The sequence below is a fragment of the Dipteris shenzhenensis genome, chromosome 33, assembly GCF_047967505.1.
Source record: "Dipteris shenzhenensis isolate YYH24624 ecotype China chromosome 33, Dip_SZ_1.0, whole genome shotgun sequence".
Lineage (NCBI taxonomy): Eukaryota > Viridiplantae > Streptophyta > Polypodiopsida > Gleicheniales > Dipteridaceae > Dipteris > Dipteris shenzhenensis.
This window is the reverse complement of record NC_141628.1, coordinates 42,986,375-43,003,829: the sequence shown is the minus strand read 5'-3', so window position 1 is coordinate 43,003,829 and position 17,455 is coordinate 42,986,375. Positions and strand designations below refer to the sequence as shown.

The window sequence follows — 17,455 nt, the reverse complement described above, 5'->3', positions numbered from 1 at the left end:
TCTTAAGCAAGCACCTAGAGAATGGTATCAGAAGTTTGATGCTTTAATTCAGTCCCAGGGTTTTAGAAGGAGTGAAATTGATCACATGAGGCCTTTGATATGAAGGATTTGGGACTTGCAGGTCATATTCTGGAGTAGGAAACTCCTTTGGCTTTCACAAAAAGAGTATGTTACAAAAGTATTGCAGCGTTTCAATATGGAGGGGGGGAAGGCAGCGAGTACTCCATTGCCTCCATATGTGAAACTGAGTCATACAGATAGTCCCAAATCAGATGAGGAAAGAGCCATGATGGCAAAGGTTCCTTATGGATCAGCAGTTGGGAGTCTTATGTATGCTTTGATAACTACTAGACCAGACATTGCATTTGTAGTGAGAGTTGTTAGCCGGTATATGGCTAATCCAGGAAAGAGGCATTGGGAGGCAGTTAAGTGCATCATGAGGTACATGAAGGGTACCAAGGAGATGTGCATTTGCTTTGGTAGTGGAGGCATGCGTGTACTTGGGTACACAGATTCAGACTATGCAAGGCATGTGGATAGTAGGAGATCCACTTCTAGTTATGTGTTCATCTTTGCAGGTGGTGCAGTGTCGTGGATGTCTCACACACAGAAGTGCATTGCTTTCTCTACCATAGAGGCTGAGCATGTTGCAGCCACAGAGGGTTGCAAGGAGGCTATATGGCTTGATCAGCTAGTGGGAGATTTGGGGATTTATATAGGTGTACCGACATTGCATAGTGATTCCATGAGTGCTATTCAGCTAGCAAGGAATCCGGTCTTTCATGCAAAGACCAAACACATTGAGGTCAGGTACCATTTCATTAGGGAGGTACTTGAGGACAAGCGCATAGAGCTTGTCAAGGTTCATACAGATGATAACCCTGTAGATATGCTGATGAAGAGTCCATCTAGTCAGTGGTTTGCGTAATGTCGTGTATTGATGGGCATTGGATAGTATGCTCAATGGTTGTTCACCCTTAAAGGCACATTGTCCTTTAAGTGGGAGGTTATGGGGGTTAAAGGTCACTGTGCCTTTACCCCAGTTATGTACAATACTCAAACACATATATAAATGAATGAAAAAGAAGATTAGTGTGGTTCTGCACCCACCAAAACTTGTGTGGCTCTTTATTTCTCTCTCTCCCTCTTCCGTTCTTACTTCTGTTGAGAGCACTCTCAGTGACTCTAGAGTTGTGGAGTCGTCAGTGTTGGTGACTTGTGATTCCTGGAGAGGCATGCTATTTGGCTCTCTTGCAAAGTCATTATGTGGCATGGTATCCTCTTGGATTTCCATGCTCGAGTCCTTCTATTGCGGGAGCAAGATTGCTGAACTGAGTTGCAGTATTCTTTGGCAAAGTTCCACATTGTCATTCTCTCGAATCTATTCGGATTGTTGCCCTTCCATGCTATCTGCATTGAGAGTAGGAGGAGGGTCTAATTCCCATTCTGGCGATAATATCAATGTTTCAAAGTCCTTTATATCTTGTGTTGAGAGGGGTGTAGCATCCCCTTACTCTATTGCAAACCCAATTATTACGGCCAATAGATGGGCAATGTAGCTTTTGCCATTATGTGTAGTGGATACGTAATTGGTTAGCAACAAGGGAAGCACTTCCCACAAAGATCGCACCACCGAGGACAGAGTGGAAGCCATGGCCTTAAGAGTGAAAGATGAAATGATGCAAGAAGAATACACAGAAACACTTGCAAATCAAAATGTTACATGCGGTATCTAGTCTTGATTGGACCAAACCAGTAAGCACCAAGACTCTCCGAGATCTATGCCAACATATGGATGAAGATGAGAAGAATGTGTTTTGTCTCTCAGTGCATGCAAATCTCATACGGATAAAGGCTAATGCAATAAGTACTACTATATGAATTCTTGATGGGAAGCCCCCCTCTTCGGGTAGTAGCCGGACTCCTACCTTTACTGCAACAATCCATGGGATATAACTCCCAGAAGAATCCAAAATTAAAGTTGTCAATGCCTACTAGAAGCGACAAGGATCTGCTAGAGGAATACATGTTCTACCTTCAATCTAATCTCCCCTATCTTGCCACTCTCTATTTTGATCTACTCACATCCCTCCCTAACTCTAGTACTATCCTCCATACCTTTCTAAAAATTCAGCCAAGTATTGATCCAATACAAGTGGAGATATAAATGTAGTGACCATCAATTCTTTAAGACCCCTCAAAGTGGTTGGTCTCTGAGGCAAATCCCTCAGGTATCGCCACCATGTGTGGGCATAGTCTTGCCTATGCATACCTACAAAAATGATGCACTCCTCCTCAGACTTGGGGTAGAAGAGAAAATAGTCTTCTAGCTTTGTGAGCCACTCCTCCAACTCATTGGGAGTGCGAGTGTCCCCTTTAAACTTATGCACAATGAGTTTGTACTTGATATCCTTGGCTGCATAATTCTTGTGTGTGTAACCTCCAGAAGTGCAGGCATCATCACGCTTGAGGTTCACATAATCAGAGAAGGGCATCTCAAGTTTGATGGCCTCAGGTAGGGCCCTATATGAACGCAAAGAATCTACCAACATGTCATCAAAAGTGGCTTGTTGCCCACCGCCAACCCCTTGCTGCATAGAAATTGCTACCATCTGATGTATTGACTATGTCTAGCTATATGCGCTCGGTGGCAAAGGCGCATGAACCCTGGGTTGGGTCTGTCTACCAAATGCATCTCTTCAAAATGATGGCATACCAAAGGGCCGAGAAGAGGACTGACCTCTCTCCTAGGGGTGTGGGCTACCATATAAAGCCATGCCAACTCCAGGCATACTTGCTAGTGTGGTGAAAGGAGCACTAGCCGAATGCACAACAACGGGTCGACCCAAAAGAGAGGGCTCAGCTTGCATAGATGCAGAAAGCTGAGAGCCAAAAGAAGCTGCTCTGTAGCACAGAAAGTGCATCATCTACATCCATATAATCCCCAAGCTGGGGTACATGCAATGGTCCAAAAGACTGATGCTCATAGGCACGATGGGCATCTGCCATAAAACCCCTGCGTGGAGTAGACAAAACATCCTGACTGTTTGAATGGTCCCTGTGCTGGGGTGTGGGCTGCTTACCCTTATCCTTCATAACAATGGTAGATGTGAGTTTTCACAACCATGAATCCTACTCAGTTGAGGGGATTTCTTGGTCTTGCTTCCTTCTACAGATGCTTTATTCCCAAGTTTGCCAAGAGGGCAGCCCCTTTGACAGACCTTCTCCTCTTTGTTAATCTCTTGTTAGAACCTTTGCAAGAAAACTTCAGACATGGCATACCAATTGTTAAAATAACCAATGAAAAATTGATTGAACCATCTTTGACAATTTTTAATTAGGGTACATGGGAAATAGTCCATATACTCTTCAATTGTTATTGTACCATTGATGTGGTAGACATGCAAAAAACTCTGCAAGTGACTATAAGGATCTTCATCATCCATGCCTTTGAAAATTTGGAACTTTACCTTGATGTTGGAGCTGGACTTAAACTTTTCCACTGAAAAGCTCGAGTAGGTAGGTCTTTTGCTCAGAAGAACCAATTCACTAGCTCCCGACCTATCATAGCCACCTTCATGGTTGTGAGGTCCCTGTAGATTCCTCTTGACTCAGTTGGTACTATCTTCAAGCCTTAAGGGTACAACTTGATGCATTCCTATCAGCCGAGTAGTATCTCTATGTGTTGTGAGAGGAACTCAGGCGATCTACCTTAGCTGCTCCTCATTCACCTTCGATCTTTGGTGGTGCCTCTCCCCATTAGAGGCACACCTATCTTCTCAACGATGGATCCTTTGTCCATTTGTCATAGTCGGTGGATGAGTTGTTAGATTCCATTTGCCACAACTGACCTTCACCCACCAATCTTCTTGAATGCCTTGGCCTAACACCATCGTTTTGACCTTCTGGCTCTGCATAATTATCAACTTCCACCCCTGGGGTAGCATAGCCAAATCTCACTTCTCGTGCTTGTCACTACTGTTGGATAGTTTCTTCTACTAGCCTCCTCTGGGCATTGAACTCTGGTTCTAAAACTGCTCCACCTTGTAGAGTTAGATGTAACCACTATTTCTGGCTCAGATCCTCTTCACGTCTAGCTGCATATCTTCTTTGTCTTTTTGAGCATGTCTCAGCCATTTCTTAAGTAAGAAAATAGCCGAAGAGCAATCTGAGTACTTTTTATATTCTACACATCAATCTTCAAGCACACTACTAGTCGATGCCACTTGTCTAGAGTTACTTGAATACATTTTTGTAGTAGCCCACGAGTCCCAACAACTGTTTCACTACGTCACAGGATGACTTGAACTCTCTTTTTATTCTATGTTGACACTAAGCTTACCAACTTGGTTCTCTAAATCTCCTACCTTGATAGCTCATCAACTTGGAATTCACTTGACCCTTCCCTAGCAGGATCGCTAAAATGTTCATGGTTATTGTATCTTACCCGATTAACTCATAATGCTTGATTTGTGTCCCAACCCTATCCTATGCTTGGTGAAGATGCTTGTTCTTGTAGTCCTAAGGCGAGTGTACTTGGGTGCAGAATAGGTGCCAAAATATAAAATACTTTGAGGTCAAGGTTAGCTATCGAAGGAGAATTGTGTGATGATGGGAGAACACCAAGTTATGAACATATTAGACAATAGACTTAACACAACAATATAGAATAGAATAGAGAACCAATCGCTTAAACTCTCTTGATACAACCATGTTGCCTCAGCTTATAGTGAACACTCTCTATCCTAGCAAGTCAAGTCAGAGGAAGAGAACTTGACACACTGCTCTTTTGTTCTCTTCTCTACTTGTTACAATCAAATAACTACCGGCACCTAGTCCATATATGCAATGACTTACTAGTGTGAAACCGATTAATGAAATTCCATAAATGAGTGCAATGCACTCCAAAATTTGATTGCAAAATAGCATGTCTCTATAATGAAGACATCAAATGAAAGGAGACATAGACATAACCACTACTCTAGAGCAATGGAATCCACACAATCCAACAAATTTGATGTAAAAATTGCTTCAATGTCATATCTTAATACAAGACTTCAAAATAAAAAATTCAAGCATGACATTAGACTATGTAAACCAAAATGACCCACCTCTATGTGTCAAGATCTAATTCACAACTGTTGGATCCTAATCCGCTCCCATGACATGGACCCCAACCTTTACCCCTGCATTGGTGGTCCCACCTACCCCAACAAGGAAATCTAGAACCACTCCTCCTTCCTTGTAAAATGTAGACAAGAGGAATTGCAAGAACAATTCACTCATGCATTGCTTTTCAAATCAAATAACTTTTCTTCAAATTGTCTTCCTCTTTCTTCATAAAATTTTGTGGCAGTCACCTTGCAACACAAAATGTACAAATCTAGAGCCATTTCCTAGATTTCCATGGCAAAATCAAAGTAAGAGATAACAACATGCAACTATATAACATAAAGACCCATAAACCTTCAATTGTCTAGATACGTACTATTTCCAACAATGAAGACACTCCTATAAAAGAAATAATGTAGTCCCTCTAAAAGAAACCAAAAAGTTATAGTAGTCCAAAACAAGGAAGCTTCACCTGCCTCCCATCAAGTTTCCTTCCAAAAGCATCCACACCCCTGAAATGTATGTGGTCATGAACATGGAAACCACGTCTCCCCATCTACAGTTCTATCTCCCATCTATGAGTGGTAGAGGAAATTGATGGTGGCCATCTTGAGTCATCCAACATGTCCACAGTCAGTCCAAGCACTACCTCAATCATATAAATGGACCACTTAATCCAATCAAGTAAGAAATCACAACCCTCAACCACCATGCTAGTGGGCATGTCCAATAGAATTACAACTACACTATAGGAGGTTTGGGCCCCCTTCCTTGATATTCCATCATGCCTTGCATGCAACATCAAGAATTTTTAATAGCATCAATCTCTTTTGATTTCTCTTTTTTCCACAATGCATCAAACAATCCCACAACATTAGCACAAATTATAGCAGATCCAACAATTGTACTTTTTGTGATTACCTCCCACTTGGACCTATAATAATCTAAATCCTCCCTTATCCTCTTGGGTTGGAGATCACCCATCTCCACAACCTCTCTATCCACACTTGAGGTTCGGTTTACTTTTAGCTGATGTAGCTGATTGCACCTATACCTCACTAAGACTCACTATGAAAGGAGTAGTGGCCATCTTTCTCGCTTCTGTATCATCTTCTAAGTTATGTGAAAGCAAATACTTCTCATGGAACTCATAGTGCAACCTCTCAGAAGCAGGAAATTTACCCAAAGACAAGATTGATCCAGTTTCTTATGTGCTTCATATCCTAATTTTTCATTCGAATTAATGAAATCCCCTTATTTGCATTCAAAATATAAAGCATATAGAATAAGACATACCGAGAATAGAATCCGCAACATGTAACAAGTGAGCATATACCAATACAATCCACCGTGTCTTTTTAGCTTTGCATCTATAGCAATTTTCACCTATAGAATGAAATGCAAAACCGACATTCATGGTAAGGGAGTACTCCAGACAACATGCTTTAGAAAAGTGAAGCTTCAATTACCCACTTCAAGCCAAACACCACACTGTAGTGCACTATAGAACTCCAAATTTACCTAGCTCCATCTCCTCAGCAGTTTCCTAACTGAGTACAAAACATCCTTCAACTTTGTTTTGACAAATGCCTCCTCATCCTCATGTAATCTTCACAAAGAAACATTAAAATATTAATCGTCAAATCCTAATACCACTTGCCTTAACATGCACAATCAAAATATCCCATCCACATTACTTGTTCAATCCATTTAATTTTTCATTTAAACGTAACTCATCTATAAGATCAACAGATATAAAACTTGCCCTCATTGCAATGTGGTTGGATGCATCAAACCTATAGTTCTCCTTGATAGCCTCCATCCAATCTTGAGTCCTATGATTGCCATCCAACAAAGAAACATGTTGTAAATCACCCCACATCTCATTCATTACCAAGCTTTCCTTAAGTTTTTGATTCATGTCCTGCCAAATGGGATCCCACGTTGCAATGATACCTTTATTGATAGGAATTGCAATCCCAAAAGGCCCCTTCATAGACAATACAAATGAGCCTTTTCTATCCAAATAGACATTAGAAGTGAATGTGTATTTCAATGTAGGTCACCTTGGGCCAACTTGTCTCATACCTGTGCTGTGAATGTAAATTTGACATAAAGGGATTAGGGGAGGTGGAGTCCCTCTCACTATCCTAAGTCGATCCATAGTTTATGCTAATAATTCCACTTGGAAGTGTGTAGGAATCTCAGTAAACGAGTCTTCCTCACTTTGGAGTTTTCCCTCTCCTTCTTACCCTTCACCTCTTCTTTAGCTGGTACTTCTTCTTTTGAACTTACATCATGCAAATAATCATCAATAAAGTCACATTAACTTAAGAGTACAATATAGATTGTTTGAGCACTCTTAAAAAGTATTTTAGAATGGTGATGGCGAGATTATTAATAAGCTTTCTATGGAGATGATAGGTCATAAAAGCATATAAATTCCATCATATTGACACTAATGATGGAAATAAAGAGGTCCACGAAACTAATGAGCTACAACTAGAGAATGTTAAAATTTGGGTTATTGTTTTCTTCACTGAGTCAATGAGTATAACTGTGACAAAGAGTTGACAAAATGTACTCACACTATTGAATGCTTTTTAAAATGATACTACTTTGACAAAAAATAATTATTTGTAGCCAAATATTTCAAAACTACATCATTTGGAGATAGCAAATCACATTTTAAAGACTATAGATTTCAGCATCTTCTGGACACTTTAAGAAAACATTTTTGAGTCTTCTTAATAAGACCAGTGTGATTAAAGCATGAGCACCTCCATATAGAATAGCAAAGAAAAGATTTAATTTACTAATCTCTCTCTTATACTCCGTCTTTGCTTTCCCTTCTCTCTCCCTCTCTTTCTTTCTCTCCCTATCAACAAGCTCACACAAAGATAATGCAAATTAATAAGTTTAAACTCCCACTTCCCACAACTAATGGTTCAGCTTTTTCTTAACCGAAAATTATTACCTTCTTAACCAAACATTATTTCCTTCTTAAAAATTGTCCCCTGTAAACATAGCTTGTTAGCGAGCTATGCTAGAAGGGGTCAAAACTTCTATAACATACATATTTTTCCATTTCCCTTTGACATAGCTTGCCGGCGAGCTATGTTGAAGGGGCTCAAAATTTTGGAAATGCATAGCTTGTTAGCGAGTTATGCTAGAAGGGGTCAAAACTTCTATAACATACATATTTTTCCATCCCCCTTTGACATAGCTCGTTGGCGAGCTATGTTGAAGGGGCTCAAAATTTTGGAAATGGATACATTTTTCCATCCCTGTCATGCTTGAGCACATCATTCAATTTGTTAAGTCATATCAAAGTAGGGAGGAGCATAAATAGAAATATGACATAGTAAGATAAAGCCTCTTCATATTCATATATATATATATGAATATGTCTTTTAGTACTATAGTAGTGTAGGACACTTTTCTATTTCCAAATTTAGAGCAAAGTCTTCCTCGCAAGACCTCTAGATACAAGATTCTTAGAGATCTAGGATTGGGTTCCCACCTAGTACAAAGGCAACAAAGGATGGAATATGCCCATAACATGATCCAAAATCCAAAATCTTAGTAAAAGTCCTAGATACCAAAGGCATTAAGAGACAATTCATACTACCAAAACTTTGACCTTCATGAGCCAACAAATGAAGAAGGAATAGATTAAGTAAATGGCCTTTTTGTTTAGTTTTTGAACATACGTATAATGACAATAACTATATTCCTCATCTATTGCCAATAATCATAAACATAGAGCTATGGCAAGAAGACTGCATCGGCCTCACCCTAAACCATAGAGGATCTCTTCATCTATCACCTATATGGGAACCAAAGGCTGATTGGGACCCATAATAAATAGATTGACATCACCTTTGAAGGAGAGCCTTGAAAACAATCAATACATAAATGGCAGGACAAAAATAATGGCGATTGGGACCCACAATAAACAGGTTGACATCACATCTGAAGGAGAGACTTAGAAACAATCAATACATAAATAGCTAGGACTAGGATTGGTAGATAACTACATTGAAATGCATGTGTGGAGAGTAGAATTTTGGGAGGTTTGAAAGCCTTGTATAACTTCCAAAATAAGTGCAGGTTATGGGATTGGGAAATGAGAAAGTTTCTATTATTATGCAAACAATGATCCTTTATGGGCGTCCAACTTGGGCACCCAGACTCTCTAGGACCTATTGGGAAAGAATAGAAACTTTATATAAACGTTTTCATATGGGAGTTAGGGGTTAAGACACATACACCTTACCCCATCCTATTGAGGCAAGTATGATACCTGTAGAAGAGGAGGTATTATACTCATTGATGGCTTCCTCAACAAAGTTGAGAAGATGGACGCCAATAGGATACTACACAAGGCAATGGAAGCTACGCAAATCATGGGATGGGATGGTATGGTGAGGGAATGAAATGGATGGAATCATCGTTACAACACCTGCTAATATACCAGAAGATGCATGTGAAGTTAGGGGATGGAATCATGGTTATAATAATTGCTAATATGCTAGAAGATGCGTGTGAAATTAGGGGATGGAATCATGGTTATAATGTTTTTAATATTCCAGAAGATGCATACGAAATTAGGGGGAAGTGATGCAAAAAATGCTGGCAAAACCCGCAGACAAAAATACAATTCCACAAACAATAAATTAACCTAATGGATAGCTATGAATGCAAAAACACCTTGGGGATGACATATCAATGTTTAAAAGGAATCTAATATGCAAAATTAGAACTAGTTCACATGATCTAGAGGTGGAGAGGGGCAGGTGATTCCCAGAGAGGAAAGAACTTGCAAAATCTACCCCCCAATGATGTAGAAAATGAGCAGCATATACTCTATAAGACGTAGAGCCTACAGACATCAGAGAAGGCTATGGGGATAGTAGAGACAATCTTGAATATCTATTGAAGCAGTTAGCCAAAAAGCTAGGAAGCTCCTTAAAAGAAGTTTTGGAACACCACAACAAGGTACTAGGACTAGCACACAAGCTAGCCCAACATGCACTCACTACATAGCAAGTTTGAAATTATTTCTTTCACAGGATGTAAGAGTGATCGCTAGTCCCATAGATCCTAAAGAGTCTCAGGTGGACTTTAGTACAATCATGTCATAATCTCTCTCTCTCTCTCTCTCTCTCTCTCACATTTCCATTAATTTGACTAAGCTAGTTAGCAGCTTACCTTGAAAATCCATGCTCTTACTTACAATGCCATGCTCAAAGAATGGTTTACCTCAATAGCCCATAGAGGCTAATTGTCCTATGTTTGGGCATAGCTTAACCTATATCAAAGAGGCATTTACTGTTAGTTTGAAATTCACATTACATTTTGAGGGGAGGGGAGAGTAATTAACAATAATCCTCCCAAAAGGGGGAGGTCATTCTCAATAGAAGAATCAAACTCATGATCTCCTCTTCTACGCATATGAGCCCTACCGCTAAGATATAGAGTACTAGATTGTGTACCTAAATGGAACCAAACAACTTATAAAATCTAGCCCTATTCACCTCCTTCATTTGCCCCCCTCCCCCCCCCCCTTCCCAAAAAAAAAAAAAAAATCCACTCCTCTCATATCCCTATCCATCTAGATAATTCCATTTTGTTGAGGGACATACTAATGATAATTTTTGCCTCAACCTAATTAATTTCTCAAAAATCTACCACTATAGTTGGAATACATGATCTATCATTCACATATTTCACTAGGAGCTTAGAATATACCTTTTTGCAAGTTTAGTTAGCATTATTCCTAAAACCATATGCATATGTGGATGGAAAGGCCATACCACTAGAAAGATACACACTATATTGTACTTCAACAAGTAGCTAATATAATGGTCCTAAGTTGAAACATTGCTTGAGTTTTTCATGATAGAATACTTTGTTTGCAAACATGATTCACATTGTTGCATATTCATCTTTCTAATAAGCTTCTATGTTTTATCCACCTAGGCTTTGAAATTCAAGTAATGATAGCTTTGAAAAATCTATGTATAAAGATTTTTCTCATTAACACATTTAATTCTCCTCTCTTCTAGGCTTTGTAAAAAGTTCACTTATGTGCTCAAGAAGACACAACATGTTAAATAATGGGAGAATGTCCTTTAATTTCTCTACAGACCAAGCCTCTCTCTCTCTCTCTCTCTCTCTCTCTCTCTCTCTCTCTTTCTCTTTCTCTTTCTCTTTCTCTTTCTCTTTCTCTTTGCTTTTGCTAGTTAATCGTTGCTCAAATATTGGTCTACCTCAATAATTACCATTTGCTTACAATTGTTATTATTATATCATAGTATGCAATGAATGCAAGAATGCCCTTTAAGTTGGTTGTAGTTAGTTAGACTAAGATACAATAATCATCACCTTCTTACAATTCTACTGATTTTTTAATATGGTACAGTATTGTAAAATAAATAGGAGAAAGATGACCTTTAAGATGGTTCCTGTTAGTTGACTAAGATAATCACTGGAATACCTTGCAAAGCCCTTCTCTTGCTCATAATACCATGCTCAAAGAAAAGTCTACTTTAGTTATAAAATTGCTATTATTATATCAAGAATGCCCTTTAAGTTGGTTCTAGTTAGTTTGACTAAGGTACAATAATCATCACCTCTTACACTTCTACGGATTTGTTATATTGTACAGTATTATAAAATAAATGGGAGACCTTTAAGATGACCTTTAAAATGGTTCTTGTTAATTGACTAATATAATCACTGGATTACCTTGCAAAGCCCTTCTCCTGCTCATAATACCATGCTCAAAGAAAAGTCTACCTTAGTTATCCTCAACCTCCAACATTTGCATTCATTTGTTATTATTGTGCCGAAGTATGATTCATACAACAGCTTTTCGAACAATCAGATGTGCTTTAAAATAGTACTACTTATTTTCCTCATTTTCAATTTTTGTCACACACAGCTTTTTAGAAACTGGGACACAAGAATGAACTCAACACGTTGCAAAGAGGTGGCAACAAACTTGCTGATACCTCTCATTCTTGCGCTGCTATTATCTTCTTGGTAGAGGCTGATGTCGTGTTACTGACCATTCGACATCAAATCATTTGCCAGAAATACCAAAGGATCGTCACAAAATAGGAGTTTGCACCAATTGTTGAAAAACTAGCCTTCAAAGGACATTGCAGGAATCTAACACAATGCCAGATTCTGAGACAGCTGGCAATAATTGGCAAGAGTATATTCGATGGACAATCAGAATCTCGACACAGTTTTGCCACAAGCATGTCTTAAAATGTTATGTACAGTCATCCTCCTAGAAATCATGCCTTTTCATCCCACAATGACCATGAAATCAATCTCTGCTCATCCCCAAAATATTCCCGAAACTACCAAAAAATAGCCTTAAAAGTGCTCAGCAGATAAATATCTGGCTGCTTGTAACGCAAAATATGTAAGGATGATATCTGCACCTGCACGCTTTATACACATAAGGGACTCTAGAACTGCTTTCTTTTCATCGAGCATCCCCTGGGCCGCTGCAGCTTTTATCATTGAGTATTCCCCCGAAACCTACCAAGACAATTCCTATCAGAAAATGCCCTCTAGCAGGACTTTGCCAATCTCACACAATCTACTTGAAGGTCCATACACATGCTACTGTGCCTCCTTCCAGCAATCCCAGAAACAAGCTTTCACAGCAGACATTATTACCTGGTATGCAGAAATAGGTAGTGAGGATGAATCGCGTAGAAGCCTGATTACATCAAGGTAGGGCATTGCTGGCTTCACCTACAATTGTTCACTTCCATTAGGTTACATAAACTACAAGAAGAAGTACATGCACCACAAGCACAAACAAGCTAAATTTAAGCATTTCATGACAAGCAGGATTAAGGTGTATATAGCGTCAAATACTTACATTACTTTTGAGTTTCTGATGTTAATGACAGATGCAAACAAATAATGAAAGCACTGGAGTCGAAACATTTAACTTTAAAAACTGAAAAACGCTGTTTCAGCATACTTTTCTCCCCAATATTTAGGTGGTGTTGATAGTATTGAGGTGGGAATCAAAAAAACACTAGAAGTTACCATCAAAATATCTGCCCCTTCCTCTTCATCAGCACGTGTCTCCAACAGGGCTTCCCTGTAATTTCCTGGGTTCATCTGGTATCTGTCATAAAGCGTTTGCAAAATTAAAGCATAAAGTCAACAAGAGTGTGAATCCAGGGAAGCATGGCTCTAGACGACAGTACCCCCTCCATATACAAAACTTCACAGCCTTTGGGTCCTTACGTTTTCTTATCACCAAATCGAGGATTTGATTCCAAGGCATCTCTAAAAGGCCCATAGAATGCACTTGCATATCTGTTACACAAGGGAACCATATATATACATCACATTATAGAGCTGCATCCCCAAAAAGCTGCAAGGATTAAACTACAACCATTTCAGACCAAAGAGAACTTTCAGAAGGTGTCTGAAATTTGTAACGAATCATCCAAGCAGGGTGGCACACCATGAGTGTGACAAAATCAGCAAGTTTCCCATCACGAACTCAACTCCCTGCTTACCCTAGATCTTTTCTTGAACTGAAGCTCTTTTTTCTATTATTAAAGCAGATATGGATGCTCTTAGAGGACTCCTACTTTGCTGTATAGGACATAATTGATACATCCTGAAAGCCTTCTGCATTAAGAGCTCTTCGGATCGCACCAACCCGACCATCCATCATATCACTCGGACTCACAACATCTGCACCAGCTCTTGCCTGATATACATCCAGATATGTTGAGTTGTCTAGTCAAAAAAGGCTCACAATGATGCCCATGATGAGCAAATCTTTAGAAATCATGAAGACAATTAGTTCAAAATTCTCGCAAACAAGGCTACTTGATAAAACGCATCGCTATCACCATATAAGCACATTATTGTAAAATATTGTTCAAGCATTATTTATATTCAGGAACTGCACAACATATTAAGTCCCTGTAAGTAGGTCGGTGAATTCTCACAAAGAAAAGTCTCACAGAGAATGATAATTCAATTTGAATTCTCACAAAGAAGCAAGTTGACCAAAACGCACCACTATGATGTTCAAGCCTTATTTATAATCAGGAAAACAGAAGCACATGTAAAATATCTTGAAGTCGTTCAACTAGTGGGATCAACAGTCAAATTCCAGACTTTTATAGCACCATACTTTGATGAAACCATGGCCTCACTGTATGGGGACAGTACAAACCTGTGCTACTGCTTGCTTGCACAACTGATGCACAGTCTCATCGTTCATGATAACACCTATACAAAACACAAGCAATAAGTAAGCAGAGGATCCTGAGGGGGAAAAGCATAAAAAATAAGACCCCAAACACGTTAAATCTCACCATCTGATCTAACAATGCCATCATGTCCATCTGATGAGTAGGGATCAAGGGCGACATCAGTATAAATGACCTACATGGAAGAGGGACAAACAAAATGACTTTAAAGCTGAAGACCCAAGGCAAACTTCCAATACATGCACGCTCTTGAGAATTTGCTTCCATGCACAGCTCGGGTGAGTAAAATAAGAAAGCAAACTGGTACATACAAGATCTGGATACTGGTCTTTTAGAAGACGTATGGCTCTTGGCACTAGACCATTTGGATTGTAGGCCTCATCACCAGTGGCAGACTGCAATTTCCACAACGAGAAATCTCATTATGGTGCTTGCAGAAAAACCGAGCTTAGGCTGTAGTGCATTCCAAATAAAAGGAGCAATACAACTCTCTCTCTCTCTCGCTCAGACGCACGCACGCACAACGATCACACATGCACATGTGCAATTGTACCTGTGTGTGCTCACACAAAAAAATTAATGAAATGGGTCGCAGTATCTATACTTTCAGTGCTTCAGGCACTTTGGGAAACAGCACAACACTGTTGACACCAACGTCTCTAGCCTTGGATACCTGTACAAGGCAGTCCAATCAGAATACCAAGAAAGAAAATAGGCTAGCCTTTGCGTGAAGATCCACGATCAGCACCTCTTTCGCTTTAGATACAACATAAAAGCAAGAAAGTGTAGACGTTCACCTCGTTAACAAGGCCATGTCTCCATCCTAGGCGATAGCAACCAGGCATAGCTCCAATGGGAGTATCTTCCTCACCTATAGCCATAACAGAAAGTGTCAATTCAACATCACTTGATTTCATTGGAAAAATCAAGTTAGCTGAAGCACTTACCTTCATGAATGAAAAGTGGAAGAATAAAATTGGCCGCAGATAAATATGTTTCTTGACAAGCTGCGCGAATTGCTGGAGATTTTCTATTGCGACGAAGTCGCGTCATCAAAGGCTGGCACATCAAAAAAAATTAATGAGAAACATTATGCCTTATACCATAAAGGAAACGTACGGTGCTGCATTCATATTTTTAGATGCTCAAGTTCAAAGACGTAGCCCAGCTTAGTCTCATAAGGTAGCTTAACAGAGTGTGTCGGACCTTTGCATACAATAGTTTTGTTGACGCTTGTTTCGGCCACAGTCTTTATCATTCTTTCTTGTCAAGCTTCTTAATTTAATACAGTTTTTTGGTTCTCCCAACAAAAGTAAAAAGGATGGACAGAGGTTACCAGAGGAGTAACAACAGGAGTGCCTTGTGGCGGCACTCCCTTCACTGGCGGTGGTGGTGCAGGGGGAGGATTGCCAGCGACTACTGCGGCTTCACAATCTTCCACTGAAGGTTTTTTTACAACGGTGGAAGGTTCAACCGCAACAGCCTTGATGATTAATCTTGGGCAAAGCCGTTGGACAGTAGAGGAAGGAGCGAAGCGGAACAAGCAAGGGCACAGAGAAGCGACGTCGGCGTCAGTGGAGAGCGAACGAGAAGATGCAAGGGAGGGGTTGGGGTAGGAAGCGGCAAAGGCAGGAGCCATGGCTACTGTGGAAGAGTTGTAACTTGGGGTGCAGAGCGAGCTGCTGCAGAAGTTCTACCTTTGCAAGCATATCACAAAGGAAATACACAATCGCAATTCTCCCTCTTTCAGGATAAGGTGGACATCTTTGACTAACCTCTCACAATTTTACCAAATTCTACATGCCCATCCACAGAATCCCGCATTACAACATCATGAGCTTTCATCATGGGAGGCACCATGTACCTAGCTAGGTGCAACTAAGCGCTAAGAGGGCATTCTCGCGAGATGGGTAGTTCAAGGTTTGAGAAGTTTAGCCTTGTGAAATAGGAAGCACCGTGAGAACTTAAATACAATCCTGCGAAGCTATAATCTCGTGAAATTGATGGTGGTGAAATGGAGCTTGTGGTTGGTTGCAACTTCGCGAAATGGTGGAGGACAAGCGAACTTCACGCTTATTCTCTTCCATTTTCGTGATGTTAATGAGAAGAGGGAAATTACAAATTAAGTTCATCTATGTTTTCGCGAAGGATTTGGGAGCATGGGAATGCACTCTAAGTGCACCTGCTTGCAAGGAGTGCCAGCCCGCCACCCTCGGCACTACCCCTAGCCACACCTAGCTATGTGCATAGTGCTTCCCCTCGAGAAGCTCATGATGTTGAAACATATAAGGGAAATTGTCCCAAAAATCTTGTCATCGCCCATTCCACTTGGCCATCTAGATACAAGGGGCACATCACCCAGTGGCCTTGACTGACTCAAGATGTTTTCACACCACCCGCCCACCATCCTCTAAGAGGTGGTGTGAAGGGCTGCCATCCTAGTTAGCCCAATATGAGGGACGGGCTCAAACACTAGCACAAAAAATTTGTGTCTAGCACATGAAAGCCGCTCACTCCATGGCGAACTCCTCCAACTGTCCATCCCATCTCCTCTAACCGTTACACCAACCACACGTTGGTGACATAAACTAGCAACCTGCTTTATAAAACCTGATTGATGGGAGGTGTGAACCACCATACTTGGCCGCCATCCTCCAATCCTATTTCCTCCACCATCAGGTGGTGTGAACCCACCTTGACATGTATTTTCAAACATGGGCAGTTAGCTCGCCCAAGCTATGGCATATTTCATATTGAAAATCATCATAAGAAAAGCACCCCTCACCAACCTCTCCATTGGGTCTCAATGTAGAGGATTTTACACCTCAAATCATGCTAGCATCAACTATTTTAGAAAAGTAGCCAATAGAGAACAAGATTATACTCTTCTGGAAATGCTAGGATCAATGACATTAGAAAATTTGTCAATCATCACATTGTTTGGAATAGTTGGTTAATGATAGGTACACAATTTTTGCAAAAAGCATGCAAGTTTTGTGAAAGATTCTCACTTGGTCGATTTGATGATAGGAGGAAAACTGTTAAACATCTGGCAGATTGGATCATTTGGT

The 17,455-nt window shown here is 40.1% G+C and overlaps 1 protein-coding gene across 1 annotated transcript; it reads right to left on the bottom strand.

Moving 5' to 3' along the window:
- Positions 1-12,101: 12,101 nt before the first annotated feature.
- LOC147880140 (delta-aminolevulinic acid dehydratase, chloroplastic-like) lies at positions 12,102-16,201 on the bottom strand. Its single transcript, XM_087371722.1, has 12 exons — positions 15,721-16,201; positions 15,332-15,443; positions 15,182-15,255; positions 14,989-15,057; positions 14,696-14,779; positions 14,490-14,559; positions 14,348-14,403; positions 13,752-13,873; positions 13,399-13,470; positions 13,195-13,276; positions 12,814-12,891; positions 12,102-12,672 (listed from the first exon to the last, which is right to left on the bottom strand). Exons 1-12 carry the CDS (start codon positions 16,021-16,023, stop codon positions 12,505-12,507), a joined length of 1,290 nt encoding a protein of 429 aa, XP_087227848.1. The 5' UTR covers positions 16,024-16,201; the 3' UTR covers positions 12,102-12,504.
- Positions 16,202-17,455: the final 1,254 nt, after the last annotated feature.

Bases quoted from the DNA above. Each gene is read 5' to 3' on its own strand.
- LOC147880140 (XM_087371722.1), bottom strand. From the start codon at position 16,023: ATGGCTCCTGCCTTTGCCGCTTCCTACCCCAACCCCTCCCTTGCATCT. The intron at 14,404-14,489 runs GTGAGATTTAAC...TGTTTTGTATAG, and splicing joins TGGCATTGTTAGATCAGATG to GTGTTATCATGAACGATGAG. The intron at 13,874-14,347 runs GTTTGTACTGTC...GATGTATATCAG, and splicing joins GCAAGCAAGCAGTAGCACAG to GCAAGAGCTGGTGCAGATGT.